This window comes from Lagopus muta, chromosome 28 (genome assembly GCF_023343835.1).
Source record: "Lagopus muta isolate bLagMut1 chromosome 28, bLagMut1 primary, whole genome shotgun sequence".
In the NCBI taxonomy this organism is placed as follows: Eukaryota; Metazoa; Chordata; class Aves; order Galliformes; family Phasianidae; genus Lagopus; species Lagopus muta.
In genome coordinates, this window is record NC_064460.1 from 1,276,069 (window position 1) to 1,292,483 (window position 16,415).

Consider the following 16,415-nt stretch of genomic DNA (forward strand, 5'->3'; position numbering starts at 1 on the left):
GCTGTATGCGGTGCTGCAATTGCTGCTAGGATTTAAGCACATCTCCTGATCTTGGTCTCCTCTTTGTCACTTTCTCTCTTTTTTAGCAAGTCTGGAGGAAGCTGAGAGTACCAACCTTTTGTGTTTTCCGCTAGGAATGTCACTCATCTTCAAGATTTTCCTTTCAGCTTGGTTAAATAGCATTGCACCAGGCTCACTCGCTTGCTGTGTGTTCCAGATTTGCATCCTGAACGTGGAAATGATTTATGAATTTCTCACATACTTTATCTTACACTAGATTAGTTGTAGATGTTTTTACATAAGTGAAGACTAAGTCTGTATAAATGATGGTTGATGCTCTGCTGTCACCTTGGAAATGGGTTGTACCGTTTTAGTGTTTTAATTCTGGTCTATTATGACTGCTAAATATTTGTGGGCTGAACTTAACAGCCTCGTCTTGGAATTGGTTGGAATTATATCAGTTGCTCTACAAATTGTTTCTACAGGCAGCTGTGAATATTCTTTCAGATTTGTTAGGGTAAAATGTATTTTTATAAACTTAGAACATTTGCCAAAGACCTTTTCTGTCCAAGGAGTACCCAGCTTTCCTGGTGGCAGTCTGTTCAGTTGTGCTAAGTTGGCCAAACCACTCAGGATTCACCAGCCTTGGGACTTGCACAGCATTACGAAAACATTTCTGTTGCTTTGGCACGTGCTTTGGCATCCTTGAGTCTCTCATTAAGAAACTAACATTTGATTATTAACAAGACAGACTTTTTTCTAAAATCCGTACTGAGTTTTTGTGATCAAAGACGCAGTGAAAACACACATTTTGTCATCAGGACAACGCTATTCTGAATGAAGATATATTAAGATATATGAAGCCATTTCTTGTGGAAATTGCTTGAAGTTGAACCTGATGCAGATCAGCAAGAGCAAGTGTAGAGTCTTGCAGCTGGGGAATAAGGACTGCGTGCAAGAGCACAGTCAGGGGCTGGAGCTCTGTGGAGAAGGAGCTGGGGGTCCTGGTGGACAACAGGTTGGCCGTGAGCCAGCAGCGTGCCCTGGTGGCCAAGAAGGCCAATGGGATCCTAGGGTGCATTGCAGAGCGTGGCTGGCAGGTGGAGGGAGGCCGTCCTCCCCTCTGCGGTGCTCTGGTGAGGCCGCAGCTGCAGTGCGATGTCCGGTGCTGGGCTCCTCAGTGCACAAGAGACAGGGAACTGCTGGAGAGAGTCCAATGGAGGTCCGCAAAGGTGATAATGGGCTTGGAGCATCTCCCCTGCGAGGAGAAACTGGAAGAGCTGGGGCTGTTCAGTCTGGAGAAGAGAAGGCCGAGAGAGGATCTGATCACGGTGATCAGTGTCTGCAGTGGGAGAGTCGAGTCAGTGCGGGCAGTGTGTGACAGAGCCTCTGTGTTCTGCCAAGGCCGCCCAGCCGCGCTTCCACTGCCTGTAATTCCTTCTTTCCCTCAGTCTGACCAGCAGGTACTTGCCCAGCCATGCCAGTTTCCTGCCTCCTCTACTTGATTTCTTATTCCGGAGGTTGCAGAGCTCTTGTGTTCTCAGAAAGAGAGCATCCTGAAGGAGCTGCCAGCTCTGCTGCGTTCCTTGTCCCTAAGGACAACTTCCCAGGGGATCTCATACAGCAACTCCCTAAGCAGCCTGAAGTTTGCTCTGCTGAAGGTCAGGGTCCTGACTGCTCTTTGCCAGGCACATATTCCTTGAGGTCACAGATATGACCAGGGCATGGTAGCTGCAGCCCAACCTGCCTCTAATCTTAATCTCTTTATTGATCTCTTCTGAATCTGTGAGCTCCTGGCCCAGTAACCCTTCTCCTCTGGTCAGTTTGTCTGAGACCTGGGCCAGCAAGTTCTTGTCAGTGGGCTCTGGGAGTCTCCTGGACTGCTTGCAGCTCACATGGGGAAATCAACAGGAGGAGTTAGAAACTGTGGCACCATTGGGAAAGCATGGCCTAATTGCTATTACAGAAACATGGTGGGATGAATGCCATGATTGGAATACCCTGATTGAGGACTACAGGCTGTTCAGAAGGGATGGACAGGGTAGGAGGGGTGGCGGAGTTGCCCTCTGTGTTAGGAAGTAGCTGGATTGCGAAGGGCTGCGTCTGAGGAACAGCCAGGATCGGGTCGAGAGCTTGTGGGCAAAAATCAAGGATCGGTCCAGCCGAGGGCATGCAGTGGTTGGGGTCCGCTATAGGCCACCCGATCAGGAGGAGCCTGTTGGTGAGACCTTCTTGCTTCAGCTGCAGGAGGTGTTGTGCTCGCGGGCTCTTGTCCTGATGGGGGATTTCAACCACCCGGATGCCTGCTGGGAGGGCAGCGTGGCGCGTGGCAGACAATGCAGGAGATTCCTGGAGAGTCTGTTGAGGACAACTTCCTGGTGCAGGTAGTGGATGGACCAACCCGAGGTGAAGCCTGACTGGATCTGGTGCTCACTAATGCAGAGGAGAGCATCAGAGAGGTTAAGATTGGAGGCAGCCCGGGCTGTAGAGACCGTGCCTTGGTGGAGTTTGTGATCTGGAGGAACGCGGGCCTGCCAAAAAGCAGGGTTAGGACCCTGTGCTTCAGGAGAGCAAACTTCCGACTGCTCAAGGAACTGCTGAGTGGGATCCCCTGGGAAATGTGTCCTTAAGGGCATGGGCACAGAGCAGAGCTGGCAGCTCTTTAAGGACACCCTTCTGAGGGCGCAACAGCTCTCCATCCCCCAGCAGAAGAAATGGAGCAGGGGAGGCAGGCGACCGTGGTGGCTGTGCAAGGACCTGCAGCTGAAACTGCAGGAAAAGAGGGAAACGCACAGAGAGTGGAAGCAGGGTTGTGTATCCTGGGAGGAATGCAGGGCTGTTGTGTGTGTGTGTAGAGATAGGATTAGGAGAGCCAAGGCGCAGATGGAGCTGAACTTGGTGGGGGATGTGAAGGATAACAAGAAGGGGTTCTACAGGTACATGGGAAGAAAGAGACAGGCCAAGGAGAGTGTTCCCCCTCTGATGAAAGGCTATGGGGAGCTGGCTTCGTCAGACGTAGGAAAAGCTGAGGTGCTGAAAGAGTGCTTTGCCTCAGTCATCACAGGTAGTCAGGCTTCCTGTGTCTGCCAAGGCCAGGAGCCTCCAGATGAGGGTGTGGGGAGCGGTTTGTGTCCCACTGTAACAGTGGAACAAGTCCGAGTCCTCCTCATGCAATGGAACGTGTTTAAGTGCATGGGGCCGGATGATATCCATCCCAGGGTTCTGAAAGAGATGTGGTTGCCAAGCTGCTCTCCATCACATTTGAAAAATCATGGCTGTCTGGTGAAGTCCCCGGTGACTGGAAAAAGGGGAACGTTTTTATAGAATCCCATTTTTAAGGGAAGGGAGAAAGGAAGACCCAGGGAAGTGCAGGCTGGTGAGCCTCACCTCTGTGCCTGGGAAGATCATGGAGCAGATCCTCCTAGAAGCTATGTTAAGGCACACACGAGACAAAGAGGTGATTGGAGACAGCCAGCATGGCTTCACCCAGGGCAGATCGTGCGTGACCAATCTGGTGGCCTTTTATGGTGGAGTGAGGGTAGGTTCAGCCCTGTACTTCCTGGCCTGTGGCAGGATGCAACAGGACCACTGCAGAAGCCCACTAGATGGTTTTGTGGCTGGGGTCTTAGTTGCCTTGGGTAGGTTGAGAAAGGGGAGGAGTGCAGTTGGCGCACATGTATGAAGTGAGAGTGAATAACGGGTGAAGCGACGCCTTAAAAATCGTCCTTTTTGGTGTGGACCCCACCCTGCTGTGTGACACGGGCTCTGGGATCCGCGCCTCTGCTTGTGACATCACTGGAAGTTCCGAGTGCTGTAGGCGTGGGGAGAGGTGTTAGCAGTGCAGTGGCCATCTGCACGCGTCCCTCCTCCTGCTGCCCTTTGGCTCTTGTGCAGCCGATAGGTGCTCGGAGAGTGACCGCCAGTACAGAAGGATCTGTTATCCTCTAGTCGGTACCCGACTGTGGGAGAACAGAGGGAGCTGAAAGATGTTCGTCCCTTGGACTGTTCCTGTCTGGATCTGGTACCCAGTGGGTATTCTGTTGGTGCTGTCAAGCGCTGACGGTTTTGGTGGGGGTTTGTGTTTGGAGGGAGTTAGAAGTAGATGTTTGGGGGTTTTTTTGTAGCTCAAGCTTTGTTGCCCAAGTCCAAGGCCTGTGGTTCCCACTGGGGAAGCAGTGTGAGGGAGGTGAAGCCCTAAGCAGAAAGGCGGCGGTGCCTGGAGCTCTCCGTCACATCTGTGCCCATCTCAGCAGCTGTGGTGCTGTCTCTGTGCACCTGGAGGATGTGGTGCAGAGCTCCGAGCCTGGTGTTGGTGGCACGCAGTGTGCAGTGGTCGTTCCCCTTGTCACGGAAGAGAAACCTTGCTGTTTCCAGCATGATCTAACAGGCTCCATTGAGCCAGTCATGGAGGACTTCCAGCCCTGAGGTGGATGAACTCCCCCGCCCCCTCCTTTGGGTCCCATGTGGTGTCGTTTCTGGCACAATCAATGCAGATGTCAGAGTTGGAAGGTGTCCTTTGGAAGGGTTTAGTTAGAAAAGCACTCTGTGCCTGGGTGTTTGGCATCCTGAGAAGATGACTTGGTAGGTGGAGAACAGCATTGCACTCTGCGCTTCTGTCCTCCCATGCGCAGGAATCACAGCTCTCAGCAGCATGGCTCTGCTGGATAGCACGTTACTGACAGTAAGGCGAGTCTCCTTTGTGGCTCATCTGTCTCTCGGTGTTGCAGGACCCGTCTGGTGCAGGCAATCCGGTGCCGCCCCAAGCGCCCAGTGTGCAGTGGAACAGCGTCCTGCATCCTTCCATCAACCAGTCAGGCTTTGTGCAAGACCCAGGTATGTGAGTTGGGTTTGGAGCTCATGGTACAAATCTGTTTGTGCAGCTGGGTGCGTAAGTGAGAAGTGCCTGGCCTGATGACGTGCATTCTGTGCTGAGGTAGCACCTGGAGGCTGTGCCAGCGCTGTTTGCTGCAAGCGTTCCGGCGCCTGGCACCACGTTTGACTGTTGCCAGTCCTTCGGCCTCTGAGTGTTCGATGCAGGCCAGTAGTTGGGCTTGTAAGATGTTTCCTCTGGCTTTGGCAAGACTTTCCTATGACTGCTGGTTTTCCAAGCTCTGTGACCTTAAGCTTCCCAACGAGGGGTGGCTGTGACGCTGTTGGGTCTCATTTCCCTGTGTGACGGTAAGGGAAAATGAGCCCAGAGTTTCAGCCTTGGTGGCTGAAGGTATGTTCCTTGGGTGAAAGAGGAAATGGAACCTGTAACCTTAGTGGGTAATGCTGGCACCCTACAGCAACAACTGCAAAATGTGGCTGGGATGGTGCTGGCAGGGTTCTGTCAGTGGGCCCTGCGGGCCTTTGTTACTAAAGACACGCGTGTCCAGCGGCACCTCTGGGTCCTTCACTCACTGCCTGCTCCTCTCCCTGGGTGACCAGGTTACTTGCAGAGGAATGCTCAGATGCCGCAGCACAGCTCTTCCCAGTCCGGCTCAGCCTTATTTCTCCATCTGCCTTCTGGAGGACAGATGCACACTGCAGTGGGGCCATATCAGCAGAACTGCATGGGAAGCCACAGACCCCAGGCCGGGCAGCACAGCCCTCAAGGTGAGGCATGGGCAGCTTCTCAAGGGGGAACCGCGTGCAGCGAATGGGAAAGGCCTCTGTCGGAGGCAACGTCTTGTCTTTGGAGAAAGCGTTTTGATTTGATTCTTCTTCACTTCTTGCACAGGCAATGCAAAGCAGTCCACTCCTCGTGAGCTGGAACAACCTGTGCTCTGTGTATTATGCTGGGAGTCATGAACGACGTTGTTCTCAGGGCTGGCTGTACTTTTAACCGTTGCATCTCTCCTTCTCACTTAGGAAGATACAGGCAGCACCTGCAGTGTGTTAAAGAGCCATTTGGCTACGCAGGGAAAGGAAATCCCACGTTCTATGTTTTGGAAAGGGTTTAGAGGCTTTTTTACATGCTGTGCTGTTCTGTATAGCTCAGTGTGGTTGGCTGAAGGTTGGGAGAGTGCCAGACAGCTTTAGACTCGGGAATGTTCCTTAGCTGTGTCAAAACGCACATTACGTGGCTCCTATGCAGGCGCTTTGACTTTTAGCACAAGTCCTAAGTCTCTCCCTCTTCTCTGTGAGTGACCTTGAAGTATCTGCTGACAGGAGGTCTGCGTGGCGGTTCATGAACGAACCAGTTGAACGATGCCGTCTTCCCCTCTTGCCACCCCTCTAGGAGCTTATCCCGTGTGGCCCAACTGCAGCGCTCTGCCCGGTGCCAACTTCTGCAGCGCAGGACTGGGAGGAAGCATGAACCCGGCGGCAGCAGGGAGCCAGTTGCGTGGCAGCGTTCCTCCTCAGCTGGGGGCAGGGATGTGCCCCCCAGCAGGTGGCATGGCTCACAGAGCACAAGGAGCAGCCGCCGTGTGTGCTGCTGCCAGCGCCATCCAGAACTGGTGAGGCTCAAACATTCCCTTGCTCTCAACGTATCAATCCATTCCCTCTGTCATAGCTGGCTTTGAAAGCCATGGCTGCAGTAGCCCAAAGCTGGGGTGATAGTCAACGTACACTTGCTTAAAGATTTGCCTTCGGGAAGGCTTTTTCCTCTCCCCTGCTAACAGAAGAGGCCCAAACACCAATGGAAGCATCTTTATTTGGAGTGAACGCCTGTTTTTTCCTTGCCCTCTCCAGGCCACCCGGTTATCCCAGTGTGAACCAAGGGGGAATGCTGGGCACTGGACCTCCTTACGGACAGGGAACTAACAGCATGGCTGGTGTGATCAACCGCCAGGGCCCACCTTGTGCCATGGGTGGGAACATGGCTAACGGCTCTGCAGGTAAGGCTGGGCTGAGTGCTGGGCTTTGAAGACTTCACGGCATGGATGGAAAAGCAATGTCACAAATTCCTGTGACTTCCTAGGGGTGGCAGCAAGTCCTGAAGTGATGGGTCTGGCGAATGTCAAATTAACTCCTGCAAGTAAAAGAAGAAAGAGGGGAGAAGAGACCCAAAAAGCAGAACCCCAGTCAAAGGTAAAACTTCTGTTTGTTCGTTTGTAAATGACACAGTGTATGTATCTAGTAGTGAGTGCAGCGCCCGAGAGAAACCCAATGTGACTTGCCCTCTGCTGCGAGCAGAGCTGCCATTAGCGTGGCTGTTTGCGCAGGATGTGATCTTGCTGCTCCGTGTGAGCACAGTGTTAGGTCAGCAGCGCGGCCAGTGAGTGGGATATCGTCTGTTGGGATGTTTTCTCTTTTGGAGAGTGGCATATGCTGGCATCTCCTGCCAGGTGTGAGCAGCCGGGATGCAGCACTGTCCTCCCCATCCGTCTGCAGAGCTCAGTTTGTTCCCAAGTCAACGCTGGGCCGGCCTTGCCGTTGTTAGTTGGAGGGAATGGACCGGACCAGATGCTCCTGGTGGGTCGGTGGGTCTCTCCAAGTCTCCAAATGCAGTCCATAGCTAATGAGACTGTTGCTCGAATCAGACGTGGTCTCAGCAAAGTAGAGACTGTGCCAAAATCTACGTGGTGCTGCAGCCCTGGGGAATGCCATGTGCAGCTGGCTGAGGCGTTTCCTGACGTATGGAGCAAATGAGGTCTCAGGAGGTCTCTCAACGAGGTGGCTCTGCAACGTCTCCGTGAGGTTTGCTTGGTGAAAGCTTTTCCTTTTTAGAAATGCATGTTCTGCGAGTAGCAGCTGGCTCCCTGGTACCTTTGTTGAGTCGCAGTTGTCTTTTAAACTGACATGGACCTGATGTGAGACAAGTGTGGGTGTGGCAGAAAGCTGATCTGAATATAACAGCAGAACCTTGAGGTCTGACTGCTCTTTGAAGCCATCTGGGATGTGATGCAGGTGTTTTTGTGCTCCTCAGTCCTGATGTGTTTCCTTCCATCAGTCCAGTTCCTCTGCTACGGCCAGCGAGATCACTGAACCCTATGAGCTGGGTGGTGAGCCCGAGAGGAAGTGTCCTGTGGCGCTGAGCGTTTCTCCCCACTGAGTCTGTGTTGCCCATTTCTGGCTCAATGACCTCATGTTGCCGATGGCTTTACTTTCCATCTAGAATCCCAGGCGACCGATGGACAGCAGCTGCACCCCACCTGCCAAGCGGCTCAAAGCGGGGATGCACAGCGTCCCCTGCAGCGCCGGGCAGGGGCAGCCGCAGCAGCAGCCCAGAGCTCTGGAGAATGGCACAGCTCCCAGCAAATCTGCATCCCCACAGCCAGGGAGGGGAAAGAAGAAGGCAGGACCGCCGATCCCCGCCGCGCACGTGGCACCGGCAGTGGAACGGCCTGCCAGGAAGCGACGGGCCGTCTCCTTCCCTCCGGGATCGGTGGAAGCTGCCAAGCCAGTGTTACTGAAAAGGAGGCGGCTGACAGCAGCAGATGTTGGTAAGAGGAAACTCCTGCTTTTCTGCCTGCGCCCATCGAGAGGCTGGGTGTTGCCATCCCCCTTTGGTACAGTGCTGCCAATTGGAAGGGCTCTGCCAGCTCTGCAAGAGGTCTCCTTTGCCAAGTTGGGACATTCTGTCGTTCTGTGATAACGCAAGGGTGAAGGGACCCAGAAGGACTGGGTATAAAGTTTGTGTTGGGCACTGTCTGTGTGGAGACTGCTTTTGCGTGGAGCCTGTGTAACACCTGAAGCAGGCTGTGCTCTGTGTGAGACAAAAAAGCAGTATCCAGTCCCTCCTTTTCGGTTTTGAAGGCCAGGGTCTGGAAGTATGACGTGTTTGTGTTCCAGGAGCTCCTGCAGCCTGGAGGGTGATGATGTCCCTGAAGTCTGGGCTGCTCGCTGAAAGCACGTGGGCCTTAGACACCATAACTGCCCTGCTCCACGATGACAGCAGCGTCGCGTCCTTTGACCTCAGGCAGGTGGGTGCAGATGCTCAGCACCGAGCGCTCGCTGAGCTGTGGATTTCCATGTGGTTGGTGTGCAAGCGCGTGGTCTCTCCTCTCTGGTGGGACGTGTCGCCTCTAACATTTCGCAGAAAGGGAACCGTGGTGGGGAGGCCAAGAGGGGCTTTGCAGCAGAGCGCTGTGAAGGGCTGAAGGCTGCTCGCCTCTCCTGGTGCAACAGCTCTGTCTTTGCGCACGGGTCAGCGTGCAGCGTGGCTTGGGTGCCACTAGAAGGGGCAGCCTGTCTCCATGATTTGCCTCGTGCCTGCAAGGCTGTTGTAAAAACTGTTGCACTATACTTTAGAGGCTGCTCTGCTTAGCATTGCCTCTCTCCTGAGCGTTACTCAGAGAGGAGACAAAAACCGAGAGCATGCATGTTTGCACAGGTACGAGCAGGCTGGATCCTGACATTCAGGGACCCTTGTTTCTGTTCCGAGCGGACAGAAAGCTCTCTTTTGCAAAGAGCTTATTGCCAGAATGAAAAGATTCCATTAATAAGCGGCTCCTCAAGATCTCTGCCCTTTATGCAGTGGTTGTCCAATTGCTCACAGCGACCTCAGAATTATTTTGTGGTCACTGATCCATCTTTCCTTCCTTCCCCTCCCGTTTTTCTCCTCCCCCATAGCTGCCCGGCCTGCTGGAAGTCCTGGTGGAGTATTTGCGGCGCTGCCTGATCGAGGTCTTTGGAATCCTGGAGGAGTACGAGGTGGGTATTTGCCCAGGGCAAAGCTCACTGTGTGGGTTGGAGAGCGCCCACCTGCTCTGGCAGCTTGGCGGCGGAGATACCACTGAGCACATCCAGACCCACCTGGAGAGCAAGAGAGAGCGCTCCGCGGCTGAGAGCAATGGAAATGCTCGGGAAGGGCAGGCTGCTCCATCTGACAGCTCCTCAGCAATTGTGGAGGATGAGCCTCGCAGCAGAGACGAGGCACCGCTCTGCCTCACCCACGACTGGCAGGACTCTGTGGCGAAGCGCTGCATCTGTGTCTCCAACATCATCAGGAGCTTGTCGTTTGTGCCGGGCAATGACGCCGAGATGTGCAAACACGCCGGGCTGCTGCTGATCCTGGGGAAAATGCTGCTCTTACACCATGAGCACCCAGAGCGCAAGCAGGCAGCCCTGAGCTTGGAGAGAGAGGAGCTGGAGCAGGACCAGGGGCTGAGCTGCGGCCAGGAGGAGTGGTGGCGGGACTGCCTGCAGGAACTGCGTGAGAACACCCTGGTGACGCTGGCCAACATTTCCGGCCAGCTGGACCTGTCCCCTGTCCCAGAAAGCCTCTGCTTGCCCATCGTGGACGGACTCCTCCACTGGGCAGTGTGTCCATCAGCAGAGGCCCAGGACCCTTTTCCAGCGCTGGGGTCGAATGCTGTCCTCTCCCCTCGGAGCCTGGCTTTGGAAACGCTCAGCAAACTGAGCACCCGGGACACCAACGTGGATTTGATCCTCGCGGCTCCCCCCACCAGCCGCTTGGAGATGCTGTACAGCAGCCTGCTGCGTTTGCTCCGCGACAGAGAGAGCCCGGTGTGCAGAGAGATGGCGGTGGTCCTACTGGCCTCCTTGGCGCAGGGGGACAGCCTGGCAGCGAGGGCGATTGCCTCGCAGGAGAGGAGCGTCGGCGACTTGCTGGGCTTCTTGGAGGACGGCCTGGCCGCCGCGCGGTGCCAGCAGAGCCAGGCCGGCCCGGTGCCCGAGCAGAACGCGCCCTGCGAGCCGCCGAGCGTGGACATGATGCGCCGAGCGGCTCGGGCGCTGCTCGCCCTGGCTGAGGTGGGCGAGAGCCGCTCGCAGTTCACGCTGCACGAGTCGCGGCTGTTGGACATCTCCGTGTCGCCCACGGTGGATTCCTTGGTCTCCCAGGTTATCTGCGACGTGCTGTTCTTCATTGCCCGGCCCTGACAGCTGCGGGGTGCAGCTCACCCTGCGTGAGCGTGCGTGAGCGGAGAACTGAGAAGCCGACGGTTGCCCTTTATGCCCTTGCACAGCCACCTCGGGAATCCGCTGCCTGCCCTGCGCTGTCCTGCTTCTCTCTTGGAGGATGATGTCCCTATTTCCTTTCCCCTTCTCCTTCAAATTTCTTCAAATTTGTCCCAAATCCCTCATTAAAAGACACAAAATTCTTTCTACGCGGAGGACTCTCACATTTTGTTTTAGCCAAAGTTACTGTCTTCTACTGTGCATGTGGGGAGAACAACTTGTCCCCCTTTCCCCACCCCCTTCTAGCATGACGAGTCACCGCGCTGATGACCTGCAGAGCGAGATGCAGGTATTTGATCTCTTGCCAGGCGTCCCTCCCTGGGGGATGCTGTACAGGGCTCTGCCTTTTCAGTCGTTGCTGCCTCAGCACCACTCAACTTGCAGTGTCTTTTTCCTGCTTTTGTTTCCTTTCTAATTGAGGTGTGAGAAAGCCCTAGGACTTCCAGCTGAAGTTGCAGATGCAGACACACAACTGTGATTTTTCAGCGATGACTTCTGCACTGGGAACCCAGAGCGACTGGGGAGGGAACAAAGGGGGACACTGAGGGCGGCCCAGGGGCCCCCAGAGCCACTTGGACAGGGACCGAGGGGACATGGGGGCACAGAACCACCAGGGAGGGGACAATGGGGGGACGCTGGGTGCACCAAAACCACCAAGGGACACACGGGAGTAATGTGGGGCCCCCAAAGAGTGAGATTATGGGGGCATCCCATTGGGGTTAGGGGCTCCTAGAGGTCCTGACTTTGGGGGGAGGTGATGGTCTTGGTGGTGGGAGGGTTAGGAGGTCTCTCATTGGGGCTGGGGACTCCGGGGACTTCAGGGTCTCCTATATGATTTGTTGGAGGGGGTCTTACTGGTCTTGGGAGAACTGGGGGTCCCGTTGTGGCTGGGGGTCCTGTTGGGTTGTGGGGCTCTCTGGGCTCCTGTTTTAATGGGGAGAGTCCTAACAAGGGCTGGGAGGGTGTGTGCATTCCCAGGGGTCCTGTCTTTCTTCCAGGGGCTTTATTATGTCTGGGGAGAAATGGGGAGTCCCATTGAGGCTGGAGTTCCCATTGGCACTGGGGGATTTTGGAGGGGTTGAGAGGTCCTGGGGCAACGTGAGGGGACTCCATAGGGGTTGGGATCCCCGGGTTTGCAGTCACCCCCCAGAGACCTGCAGCCTGGAGCTCTGGCTCCACCCCTTCCATCTTGACCCCCAGCAGCCCCTCGAGACACCTCAGTGTCCCCTCAGCGACTCCAGGAGCCCCTGCTCTGCGGCAGGATGCAACAGCACCGCTCCAGAACCACACTAGGCGGTTCTGTGGCCAGGGGCTGGGGGTGAACCCTGTCACCTCCCTGCCGGGTCTGGGGGTCTCCAATCTCCTGCCATTTCAGAAGGGGACATGGTGGCATCAAGGGGACACGTGGTGATGCGCGCAGGAGGTGATGGGTACATGGTCACGATGGCCTTGGAGATACCAGGACCCCCACGGGGAGCCCAGAATCCCTTTGTGGGGTCATGGTGGCTCTGAGCATCCCGGAACCAACAACGAGGATGCCAGTAGCTCTGCCACGGGGACACCGGGACCCCTTGGTGTGCTTGAGGTGGCTTTGGGGATACCAGAAACCATCATGGGGCCACTGGAAGCAACATGGAAAGCACACAGCGGAAGTGACATAGAGAGACACAGAGGGGGGCGTGGAAGGGACACACGATCTCTGATGATCAGTGGAGCCCTCTGACAGCCAACAAAGCCTTCAGATGACCACTGACAATCTCTGATGGCAAACTGAGCCCCCGATGTTCGGCGGGCTGCTGCTTCAAGTGCAGAAAAGGGAAGTGAGTGGTGAGAAAGAATATTTTGTCATCATTTGGTTGAAAGCACCATGGTATAAAGATTTCTTCGGATTTAATCAAGCACAGAATTTGGAGAGAAGTGTGACTGCATGACGCTTGAGTGTGCTGCCCGGTGCCTGGGACCGGCTGCCTGACTCTAAGTCCTCCTCCAAGAGGTTCGGCTGCTCCACAGCGATGCCGACCCGCTCCTCGTGGAGGTGCTGCCGTGCGGGCACTTGGACTCTGCTTGGGGCGGGCTGCACTGCCGTCCCCCGCGTCCCCGCCATCCTCGTCCTCTGCCCGCAGCCCTAGCCTGGGCCATGCGGGACGCGCGCGGAGATGACGCAATGACCGTGCGACCGCGGATGGAACGGACCCCGCGCGGAGCACCCGCCCCATCCAGCTGACCGACCAATGGCAGCACGGAGGAGGGGGGCGAGAGCGGGCTCTCTGACAACGGCGGCCGAGGACGGGGAGTCGGCGCGATGGTGCCGGCGCGACGGTGGAGCCGCGGGACTCGGCGCGGGGAAAGAGGCGCTTAGCCGCCCCACCGCCCCGCCGCCCCGCCGCTCCGCCGCCCCGCGTCCTCGGCGCCGCCCGCCCCGTGCAGGGAGGTGCGGAGAGGACGGAGCCAGGCTGCACCCGGCAGTGCCCAGCAGGGGGACCGGAGGCACTGGGCACACGCTGCAGCGCTACTCATCGGATCACTGCGGGGACAGACGGGGACGATGTGGAAGCGGACCAGGTACGTTTAAAGGGAAGGCTCCGTAAGGCGTACGCAGGAGCCGGGGACTCCGTCAGACGTGAGGGGCCGCCCCACGCGGGAGGGCTTTACCCTGCGGGTGGACTAGTGCAGGGGTGCGGGGCGGGAAGGTAATGACCGGGAAGGACAGGTGCCTTGTAGCACTGTGTCTGATTGCAGGGACTGTGGGTTCGAGCCCCACCTCTGGCTAGCACTTGTAAGCTAGGCTAGCGCTTGGGCACTGGTAATCACGAGTTCATAACCATCTAGAACTCAGGTCAATTCCAGGGATTGTGGGTTAGAGTCCCACCCCGAGTTAGCGAGGTACAGTGCTGACAGCTGTCAAGTGATAACCTGCATCATTGCAGCCGCGGCAGTAGGAATAATGATCTGCGCTGTTGTTGCCATCTGCAAATGTCCAGCGCTGTGTGTTTGAACAACTGCTATTGGTTTATTCGGGATTTTAATTTGAGGAAGCTGCTGAGTTTAACTTTTTTTTTTTTTTTAATGAGCGTATTTATGGGAGAATTCAGGATCTCTCCTGAAGTGCACGTATTGTGCATTTATATGATGTGATAAATCTTATGCCCTGGCTTGAGCCCTTTTTGCTCATCTGTGTACAGATGCATGATTTCAGGCCAGCCACTGTTTTCTGTAAGACTCCAATTAAACTGTATTTGCATGCTGTGGCTGTGAAGTTCAAGGTCCTGGCAACAGATTGCATTGAGGACCAGATCAGAAGACCTGGAAAATGGGGCCTTGTCAACTCCCTTGACTGCTTCTTAAAACAAGTCCTGGCGGATGGCTGCTCAGAGCTGTATTCTCTGCTTTATTGAAGTGCAGATAAAAGACTGGTGATGTTTCTTACTGGTGCTTGAAAACAAACACTCCAAAGCCCACGGAAAGATCACCACCTCCAACCACAAAGCTACCAGAGGAACTGTAGAGCATAACAGCTTCTATAGCTACTGCTATTAGAACTTTTTGATCTCAAGTGCCTGCAAAGGTTAGTGTGCTTTCCATGGGTGTTTGTTTTTTTGCTTTGTTTTATCCTTGAGTAGACATTTGATTCCTTTCAGTTTGAGAAAATAGAGTGAAGTGCCTCCGTATTCTTATCCCACTTGAGACTCTCGTCTGTGTAAGCCAGCATTTCTTTGTGCATGGCAAAAGGGAAGTACTTTGTCATGCTGGCTTCTGAAAACGTGGCTTGGCAATTACTGTGCCAGCAGTCTTGTGCTGCCTGTGCCACAGTTCTGCAGAGAGGTGGCACATATGGTGATGGTGAAGGCAAATGCCTTGATTTTCTGCTTGTTACTGCCTATGTAACAGCGTTCAAGAAAAATGGCTGTCATGTCATCTGAACAGTTCTTCTGTTCCTTTCTTTTTCCAGATCACTCAATCTGTCAGGCCTCCCCTGCCTCAATTCCAACCTTCCCCTCAGCGAGCAGCTTTCTACCTCAGTCTTGTAAGTACACCTTCAGTACGTTTGGTTGCACTGACTTACGTTTGGTGAAGTGAGTTGCACTGCTTCTTGTGCATGCACGCAAATTATGACCAGATACCAGAATTCAGAACTGCTCGCCCCCAGTGCTGCAGGTTCTGTGCCTGACAAAGTCTCAAACTTCCTGCTTTTCTTCTTACCATACGACACAGTGGTACAATGAATTTGTAGGATTAGTACCTCCCAGTCTGTGCGTGTATATTGAAGAAAAAATGGCTGGAACAGAGATGCAGTTTGGTTTATCCTTGGGGTTTATTCCAAGTGCTCTGACATGCTGCTATGGTTTGAGTGTTGGAAGTGGTCGTGACCTTTCTGCTGGCATCAGTTCCTTCCCAGGGAATAACTGCAGCTGACTGCAGCGTTGGTTTTGTTGTTCCATCCCCACAAAAGATATTCTGAGAGTCTGTGTTTTTCTGTTCCTATTATTAGTATTACTGCAGTATTAGGGTGATGGCTCACTGAGGTACATAGATTGCTCTGAAAGGAATGCCTCCTATTTATTTCCACAGAAATGACAACGGATACATAGGGCGAGTTCTCAGCTACAGAGCTGTTTCTCAACATGGTCACCACCATTAACTATCATTTTGTTGGGTTTTTTTTTCCCTCCAGTGTTGAGCAAGAGCCTGCGTGCTGTGCTTGTTTAAAAAGAAATAATAATAATTAAAATAATTCCGTTTGCTGTCTGGGTGGCTCGTCTTGCGTTGCTGTTGCCACTGCTGAAATGCACCACCACTGCTTCACTGCGCTCACCTCCACGTGCCGGGCTTCATAAATTTCAGCAGGCATTGATGGATGTCAGTGGTGCGATGTTTTCAGTGTGGAGGAGTTCAGGGACACCCTGTGCTCTATGAGCACTTCCGAGCCAGGTGCTGTGCTGTCATTCTGGCCCTCTGCTGCCATCTGTGGCACGGCTGCAAAATGTAACTGAATGCTGGCAGGAAGGCTCAGCCTCTGCTGTCATCCCACCAGCGTCCATCTGTGATGTTGTGGGCCGGCTTTATAAGACAGGAGGCATTACTTTTGGATCTGCCCTTGTGTAGTTATGAAAAATTAAGGTTTATAAAGGCTGGCTGAGTAAATTGGTGGCTGCTAATGAGATCCACAACTACAGGATAAGAGTAGTTAGACACCGATAGCTTTCAAGGTCAGTTTAGATTACATGGCTGTGTTGGGTTATTTTTTATTTAATGTTGTGTTTCATTGCAGTATTTTCTGAAAAATCCTCAGGTGTGGCATTTTGAATCTGCCAACTCTGGTATTCTTGAGCAACTCCATCCTGTAGAGGTAAGTGGATTAGTTCTCATACTCGATTGTAAAACTGCTGTTAAGAATTGGTATTGCAAGAAAGAAGCCTTCTTTTGTTTTATAATATGGAATTACAAAGTCAGAAGTAGAATCCTGTATGTGGAAGTAATGTAAGGTAAGTTGTACTCGTCTCTTCTGAGAGGAACTTTGGGGTCTTTGGTGTGCATTCATAAAGCGCTGATTAGTCTGGTGATGC

At 54.0% G+C, this 16,415-nt stretch overlaps 2 protein-coding genes across 2 annotated transcripts in view; both read left to right on the plus strand.

The window, feature by feature from the left end:
- The window catches only part of LOC125685454 (uncharacterized), a 110,074-nt gene that overhangs the window by 11,882 nt on the left and 81,777 nt on the right, over positions 1-16,415 (plus strand). Inside the window, exon 8 of the mRNA XM_048928516.1 lies at positions 4,728-4,933. Coding sequence (XP_048784473.1) covers positions 4,728-4,896 — 169 coding nt within the window. The 3' untranslated portion in view covers positions 4,897-4,933. The remainder of the gene's footprint in view (positions 1-4,727; positions 4,934-16,415) is intronic.
- LOC125685439 (AT-rich interactive domain-containing protein 1A-like) lies at positions 4,946-10,776 on the plus strand. Its single transcript, XM_048928482.1, has 7 exons — positions 4,946-5,598; positions 6,224-6,443; positions 6,679-6,824; positions 6,908-7,017; positions 8,045-8,372; positions 8,722-8,852; positions 9,502-10,776. Exons 1-7 carry the CDS (start codon positions 5,454-5,456, stop codon positions 10,771-10,773), a joined length of 2,352 nt encoding a protein of 783 aa, XP_048784439.1. The 5' UTR covers positions 4,946-5,453; the 3' UTR covers positions 10,774-10,776.

What these genes read in the sequence shown, in the direction of transcription:
- LOC125685439 (XM_048928482.1), top strand. Translation starts at nt 5,454, where the DNA reads ATGCCGCAGCACAGCTCTTCCCAGTCCGGCTCAGCCTTATTTCTCCAT. An exon ending in AAGCAGAACCCCAGTCAAAG is followed by an intron (nt 7,018 to 8,044) that starts GTAAAACTTCTG and finishes CTTTCCATCTAG; the next exon opens with AATCCCAGGCGACCGATGGA. An exon ending in CGTCCTTTGACCTCAGGCAG is followed by an intron (nt 8,853 to 9,501) that starts GTGGGTGCAGAT and finishes CCTCCCCCATAG; the next exon opens with CTGCCCGGCCTGCTGGAAGT.